Source organism: Zingiber officinale, chromosome 4A (assembly GCF_018446385.1).
Source record: "Zingiber officinale cultivar Zhangliang chromosome 4A, Zo_v1.1, whole genome shotgun sequence".
Lineage (NCBI taxonomy): Eukaryota > Viridiplantae > Streptophyta > Magnoliopsida > Zingiberales > Zingiberaceae > Zingiber > Zingiber officinale.
The window spans coordinates 102,909,648-102,916,920 of NC_055992.1; the positions used below are offsets into that span (position 1 = coordinate 102,909,648).

The 7,273-nt window shown below is 41.3% G+C and overlaps 2 protein-coding genes across 2 annotated transcripts; one reads left to right on the plus strand and one right to left on the minus strand.

The window, feature by feature from the left end:
- Positions 1–211: 211 nt before the first annotated feature.
- LOC121970384 (protein WHAT'S THIS FACTOR 9, mitochondrial-like) lies at positions 212–2,083 on the plus strand. The gene has a single exon (XM_042521079.1). It carries the CDS (start codon positions 336–338, stop codon positions 1,680–1,682), a length of 1,347 nt encoding a protein of 448 aa, XP_042377013.1. The 5' UTR covers positions 212–335; the 3' UTR covers positions 1,683–2,083.
- On the minus strand, positions 2,022–5,615 carry LOC121970385 (eukaryotic translation initiation factor NCBP-like). Its single transcript, XM_042521080.1, has 6 exons — positions 5,316–5,615; positions 4,693–4,788; positions 4,491–4,595; positions 4,266–4,343; positions 2,418–2,537; positions 2,022–2,338 (listed from the first exon to the last, which is right to left on the minus strand). Exons 1-6 carry the CDS (start codon positions 5,463–5,465, stop codon positions 2,207–2,209), a joined length of 681 nt encoding a protein of 226 aa, XP_042377014.1. The 5' UTR covers positions 5,466–5,615; the 3' UTR covers positions 2,022–2,206.
- Between the last annotated feature and the right edge of the window lie 1,658 nt (positions 5,616–7,273).

Here is a 7,273-nt window from a genome sequence, read left to right on the forward strand (position 1 = left end):
GATCACAATTTCAAGTAATCCATCCCTGATTCACTTTTTTGTATGGACTAAAAGATCTGTTATTATCAATATCATTCTTTATTAGTGACCATCTTAATAATCACAGTACTAATGACTAGGAATTATGTATGATTTTTTTAATTTGTCTTGACCTAAGATAAATTGACATGGACTAAGATGAGCGCCTCAAGCGTAACTATATATTCTCTCTCTGTTGGATTCGTTGGTTTATGCATTATGATTAAGATTCGTGAGGAAATCCCATCCAACGGCTGCAGATTCTTCTCAATTCGACTTCACCGCAGCGAGCGTCGTCTCAAATCGACTTCATAGCGATGCTCGGCGGCGGCATCGAAACCCTCGGTGTCCATCGTCGTCGGCAGCAGCCATGGTGGAGATGGACGCCGCAACGGTGGCTGGAGAAGGTGCGGCTCAAGTGGGTGAAGAATCGCGGCCTCGACCACATCATCGACCGCGACACCGACATCAAGGCGGCCTGCCTCCTCAAGGATGCGATCGCCGCCACCCCTACTGGCCTCCTCCCCGCTCGCTCCGTCGCCCCCTTCCAGAAAAATCTTGGTCTTACCATCCCCGTCCTCCGCTTCCTCCGCCGCTACCCCACCCTCTTCAGCGAGCAGCCCCACCCTCGCTTCCCCTCCCTCCCCGTGTTCTCCCTCGCCCCAGCAGCCCTCCTCCTCCACCGCCGCGAGCAGGCTGCATTCGAATCCACCCTCCCCGACGACGCTGCGCATCGCGTCGCCCGCCTTCTGATGATGGCCCGCTCCCGCGCTCTTCCAGTAGCCGCCCTCGCTTCCCTCCGCTACGACCTCGGCCTTCCCCCGAACTTCTCATCCGCCCTCCCTGCCGCTCGCCCTGACCTCTTCAGCCTCTCTCGCCGCCACTCCGACGGTGCTCCCGTCCTCTCCCTCACTGACTGGCCAGAACACCTCGCCGTTTCCGCCCTCCAACTCCGCCATCGCGATGTCCTCTCTCAACCCTCCTACGACGACTTCAAAAGGCCCTCGGCTTCTTCCGCCGCGCCACTCGCCTTCCCCATGAAATTCCCCCGGAGCTACGGCTACATGAACAAGGTCAAGGCTTGGATGGGGGACTTCCATCGTCTCCCGTACGTGTCTCCCTACCAGGACGCCTCTGGACTCGATCCCGAAAGCGACCTCATGGAGAAGCATGTGGTCGGCGTCCTCCACGAACTCCTCAGCCTCACCATCCACAAGAAGACCAAGCGCAACTACCTGCGCAGCCTCCAAGAGGAGCTCGGCCTGCCTTACAGGTTCACTCGGGTCTTTACCCGTTACCCGGGGATCTTCTATCTTTCCCTCAAGTGCAAGACCTCTACGGTGGTTCTCCGGGAGGGCTACGACAGGGGTAAGCTGGTGGTGCCGCACCCTCTTGCACTTGTTCGGAGCAAGTTCTACTATGTCATGCGAACGGGACTACTGTATCGAGGAAAGGGAACTTCCAAACTAGTACTGGAGGAGGAGGATTTGTTGGGGGAAGGAAATTCCAAGGAGGGGCAAACTGATCAGATTGCCATTGATACTGAGCAGCAGTACAGTGATTCCGACGAAGATGATGTCAATGCCGATAACAACAGTGAAGAATACTATGAATTGGATGTGGATGATGAGGATTCAGATGATGTTGGGTCGGATGAGGCGTGATTTTTTTGCCCCTTGTGGCTTCTCAATGTCTACACCCTTGCCAAGTTTTAAGGTGACCTCCTGTATGTCCTTTGTATCCTGCATCAGAGAAGAATAATACACTCGGCCTTTAAGTAAGATTTTGAGATCTCCAGTAGTGTTTTCCCTTTACATGTTCATCGACTATACCTTGCATCATTTGATGCTTCTCTTGAATTATACTCCTATCAGATATTCAAATCGAGATGAAGAAGGCAGCCTTTCATCATTGGGCTCTTCTGTTATATAATTATCGATACATGCATTTTCTCTACTACTAAATTTGTGAGGATCCCATAATTATCATTTGGTAGCAGCATCTGATAAATATTTAACAACCCACGGTTTGAATTATAACGGAGTATTTAAACGTCAGCTAGTAAGACTACAAACCAAACATAATTCAAGAGCATCGTTAGTTGGAGTATTTTTTGAGATTGAAAGAGAAATGTTCGACCGTTATGCAAGGTAGCAATTAGCAAACTTTGGGGCGCGGACGGTCATGTCTATCCTCTCAACCAAGTGTTACGATACGAAGAGTTGTCCCGTAGTGAAGCGTCGTGGGGCTTGTACTCCATCAAGTAGGTCTGGGGCAGTTTTAAGTGTCGCTTGATGGTGTCCCTCAGAGCCATCACAGCCTAGGCACACAAAGTATGTCATCCACTGAATTAAATTCTAACCAAGAAGTGCCGAGCCAATATGGTGAAGAAATAAAACCTTTTGGTCAGATGCATTGCGATTCCAAACACTTAAGATGTCCTCGTTGAAACGAATGCTTAGCACAACACCGCAAACATTGTCTCCGAATTCTAGTTGGTCGCCGATCAATGACAATACCTATGGACCCGAGCCAACAAAAAAAACATTAAAAAATCTAAACAACTTCAATAACTGGAGAAAAGAAAATCTTTCTAACATATCAATGAATGGGAAAAGGAAGACAGCAGAATTAAGAAATAAGTCACTACTAATATCTAACATCTTTAACTATTGTTCAAGAGTTCAAGAAGGAAAATTCAGAAACTTCATGAAACAAGGAGAAATATCCAGGTTCTGGAAATTCTGACTAGCTGGGACTAGACATTTTGTCAAAACAGGTAAAGCATGGAGATACAACGAAATTATTTTTATAGGTCTAGTGCCAACTACAGCCTATTTCAGAGTTTTTTTTAATGTTTTTTTTTTCATTTTTTAACATGATATATCAATATCTCTTTTGATGGGGCCATAGATAAAAAGCCTACTTTCAATTACAAGGTTTATTCGAATATGAAACACAACACTATAAACTTTGGCTCTATCACATTATGAACCTACTTCCAATTAAGAGGGTTTATTCAATAACACTACTTCAATGCCTTCGGTGTCTCTAACACTACTTCAAATAACATCTTTAACTATTGTTCAAGAGTTCAAGAAGGAAAATTCAGAAACTTCATGAAACAAGGAGAAATATCCAGGTGCTGGAAATTCTGACTCGCTGGGACTAGACATTTTGTCAAAACAGGCAAAGCATGGAGATACAACGAAATTATTTTGTATTATTATTATTTTGTTCATAGGTCTAGTGCCAACTACATCCTATTTCAGAGTTTTTTTAATGCTTTTTTTCCATTTTTAACATGATATATCAATTTTTCTTTTGGTAGGGCCATAGCTAAAAAGCCTACTACCAATTCCGAGGTTTATTCGAATATGAAATCAAATCCGAGAAACACAACACTATAAATTTTGGCTCTATCACATTATGAACCTACTTCCAATTAAGAGGGTTTATTCAAATAACACTACTTCAATGCCTTCAGTGTCTCTAACATCATATTCGCTAATTTTGATTTTGAATAAGAATTTATGATAATTTTCACAAAAAAGGAAAAAGTACCATAACAGTTGAGTATCTAGAAAATGTAGTTGAGCAAAGATAACTGAGGCGACCTATTGGAACTAATTGCCATTCTAATGCAGTTCATCATGATGCTATCATATCTTCTAAACTAGGTTAAAAAAAGGTTAAAAAATTCATAAAATTGCTATTTATTGCTATGCAGACATTGAAAAACTGGTGGCAAACGTTTTCCTAAAAAGGGAATGTGCAGACTGAAGGTTTTGACAACAGTATCAATGATGGTAATGGAAGCTACACAAACTAAATTTTTGCATAAGAAACCACTTAGTCAAATTATTTAATGCTGGTTTAATTTCCCCAGCAGATTAAACGATTTCAGCAACCTGGGGATTATCATGCAATGGACAGTACCATGATAGTTAACACCAAAAAGAGGGGTCTTGACGCTGCTAAACAAACATCGGCATATACTCATACAGCATAGATGGTTCTTGTAATAGCAGTATTCACCAAGATGAGGTGCTTTTCATTCTTGTATTGGACAACCAAGTTTAAGCAATGTAAGACAATTACAAAATAATGCATCAATTAGAACAAGCTGAGGGAACAAATCAGTAACAAACTGAGATAACTATGATTAGACAAATATGGCTTCCGAATCAATCAGAGGAAAACTAAATAGTATTGAATTTAGAAAATGAATGTTTTCTTTCCCTTACCAAATCTTCCCAAAAACGACCTGAAATGACCTTTTTGAATCTCAATATCCACTTACCACCATTACAGTTTGCAGAATCCTGGTCCAAACAAGTTTCTCATAATATGATCTTAAAGAAAATGAAATTTGTATGTTTGAATTCTTGAATTCTCTCATACATCTTTGAATTTAATAAAATGAAAAATTACCTTCTAAATAAAAAAAAAATGGAAATAATATGATGTACCTCCCATAGGGGCCTAATGCCTTCTCTGAAAAGATGGATATCAGTTGGGCATGGCAGTGAGGAAGGACGTGCTATATGGCAATAGCAGACCCAGAAACCTTCAACCTAGAAATAAATCATGTAGCAAACTATTTAGAATAATGTAGCATTTAATCAATAAACAAAGTGAAATCACGATACAATCTTCTAAGGAGGAACATACCGTACTGAATTCTACAATTTTTTTGATGTTATCCTCATATGATGTTTGGGATCGTAATCCAGGGGTTCGTCGAGTATACCAGAACACGAACTTATGCTGCAAGCGATCACAAAAATCCTCAACGTCTATGAAAAAATATGAAATTGGATAAAATTTCCCAAATAATCCATGACACTTGGGGAGTTTCACATCAAAACAAATGCCAATACCACTGTTTTTTAGTTTTCAGTATTGCAAATAATTTACATGCTAGATCATGCAGCCACAATTGTTTCCTAAAATCAGTTACCACTTTCTCGCTTTCAATTACCAAATCCATATTACATGAGTTAATAGGTTATAGCCATGAAAGTATTGACTTATTTAGGGTTTCTAAAATTCGAGGAATCTGGGGGGATACCTGAACCAAAGCAACTCATATAAACGCTATTGCCTGATGCTAAGTAAATAGACAAGAAATTCCAACTTCAGATTAACCTCGTCGAAGTGAGAAGGCAGCTACGCGATCGAGAGCTAGTTGATTTCTCTATTCCGCGAACCAATCAAATCGAGCACCAGAATATAACAAGATGAACTAAAATCAAACCCATAACGGAAAAAAGATGTTGAGGAAGAGAAGGAACCTTCAAGGGATGGAGGCCGGCTTTGGCCTCTCGAGAATAGCGCTCCTGTTCGACCGCATCGTCCTCCGTCACTGCGGCCGCTCCGGTGGCGTCAGGGGGAGGGATCGGCGCAGCGGAACCCTTGGTCTCCGCTTCCTCTGCCAGCTCCATCGTTCCTTTCTCGTTAACACCTTCCTCTCGACAAGAATAGTCGGAGCTATCTTTTAAACAGTAGATATGACAGCCGGAAAGTGGAAGCGGATCGAAGAGAAGTCGACGGAAAAGGAAGCTCGGCAAGAGCTTCGGCGAGAAGGGTTTTCTCTTGCCGAACGGAAATATTTATCAACGCAGATTTTTTTTTTTTGAAAAAAAATATTTTATTTATTTATTTATTTATTTTATTTGACGCCAGATATTTAATGACCGGTAAAAAAGTTTTTTCAGATATATATAAATTAGAAAGCACATGAAAGTCGATCTAGACGGTCAGTATTTACCTATTTTTCACCAGCAAAAATGTCATACACATGAAGATTCGAATTTTAGATCTAACACCTAGGCCTAAAAGGCTAAAACCATTATCCGGTGCAGATTTTTGCCTTTTTCGTGAACTACAAGATTAGTTATTAGCGGGATGCGTTAATATCACGTTGGCCCCTACACTTTCAAAGTTTCTCAAATTGCTCCTGGCCGACTAGATACATATTAATTTCTTTTATTATTTTGATAACACATTATATATAAAATTTCATAACAACTATAATAAACATATGTTAATATAATGGGCCACAAAGATAGTAATATTAGGCAATAATTAATCTATTTATTTTTAAAAATAGATATGAGGTAAAAATTAAAAAGTTACATTTACTTTATTTAAAATTATTATAATATAAAATAATTTGAGTAGTTTTTGATAAAATTGCTACTCACGTGAACTCCATTATTTCCTCCCCTCAATCTCAGTCACCTCCCGCTCTTCATTATCTTACTGCTTTTCAAATCTCCCTCCCCCTTAGTCTTGCTTCCTCGCAATCATTCAACCACATCAATCCATCAACAGATTAATCATCTCGATTCATCTGCTCAATCTCTCCAATCTTTTATATAACGTAGAATTAATATTCCGGTGGTCATGACCAAGATGGTAGTGATTGCCTTCCTCCTCGTCGCCATGCTCGTGGTCGCAAAGTCACCGGCCGCTGAAGCTAGCTACTTCCTCGACTACTACAGCCACTATGCCAACTACAAGGTCAGCGATGCAGTGATCTCTTTTAGCCCTTATACACCGTGAAGGTCAAAAGTTTTGTTGACCTATCAGTCAAAGTCAAAATGAGTCAAACTTGATCCAAAGGAAGGTTAACTCCAATCGGAGGAGACTCAGATCCAATCGACTCGGTCTTGGACCCCATTTTAGTCTCAGTTTTGGACCCCATTTTAGTCTCAGTTTTGGACCCCATTTCAGTCTCAAAGGTAGATCTGCTATCTTAGCGGCCCCTCTAGTGTCGGTCCACCCCATTTCAATCTCAAACTCTCTCTCGGTCTCAGTCTCTAACTTCGTCTCAGTCTTAGACTTCCTCTCAGTTTCAGACTTTGTCTCAATCTCATACTTTGTCTCAATCTCAAACTCACTCTCAATCTCAGACTTTGTCTTAGTCTCATACTCTCTCTCGGTCTTGGACTCCCCCTCAGTCTCAGACTCTCTCTCCATCTGAAACCACACATCAGTCATGACAACGTATGCCATCTCAATCTACCTTGTCACCCCAAGCGACACATTCGCCTCAGCTCTAGTCGCTAACATTCTCCCTTTTAGGTGAATCTATATATCATCTCTCTCAAGGTTGCTCCATACTCATGTCACTTTCTCTATCCTTAAAATAGGTTTACACTTTGTGCGAACTTAGTAACTTTGAATATTCCCATACACATGACATCCTGAGAATGGTAGAGCAGTTACAAGATTGTCAAACTCAATC

Bases quoted from the DNA above. Each gene is read 5' to 3' on its own strand.
- LOC121970384 (XM_042521079.1), top strand. From the start codon at position 336: ATGCTCGGCGGCGGCATCGAAACCCTCGGTGTCCATCGTCGTCGGCAG.
- LOC121970385 (XM_042521080.1), bottom strand. From the start codon at position 5,465: ATGGAGCTGGCAGAGGAAGCGGAGACCAAGGGTTCCGCTGCGCCGATC. The intron at 4,789-5,315 runs GTTCCTTCTCTT...GATCGCTTGCAG, and splicing joins CCGGCCTCCATCCCTTGAAG to CATAAGTTCGTGTTCTGGTA. The intron at 2,339-2,417 runs GTTTTATTTCTT...TTGTGTGCCTAG, and splicing joins GCAATGCATCTGACCAAAAG to GCTGTGATGGCTCTGAGGGA.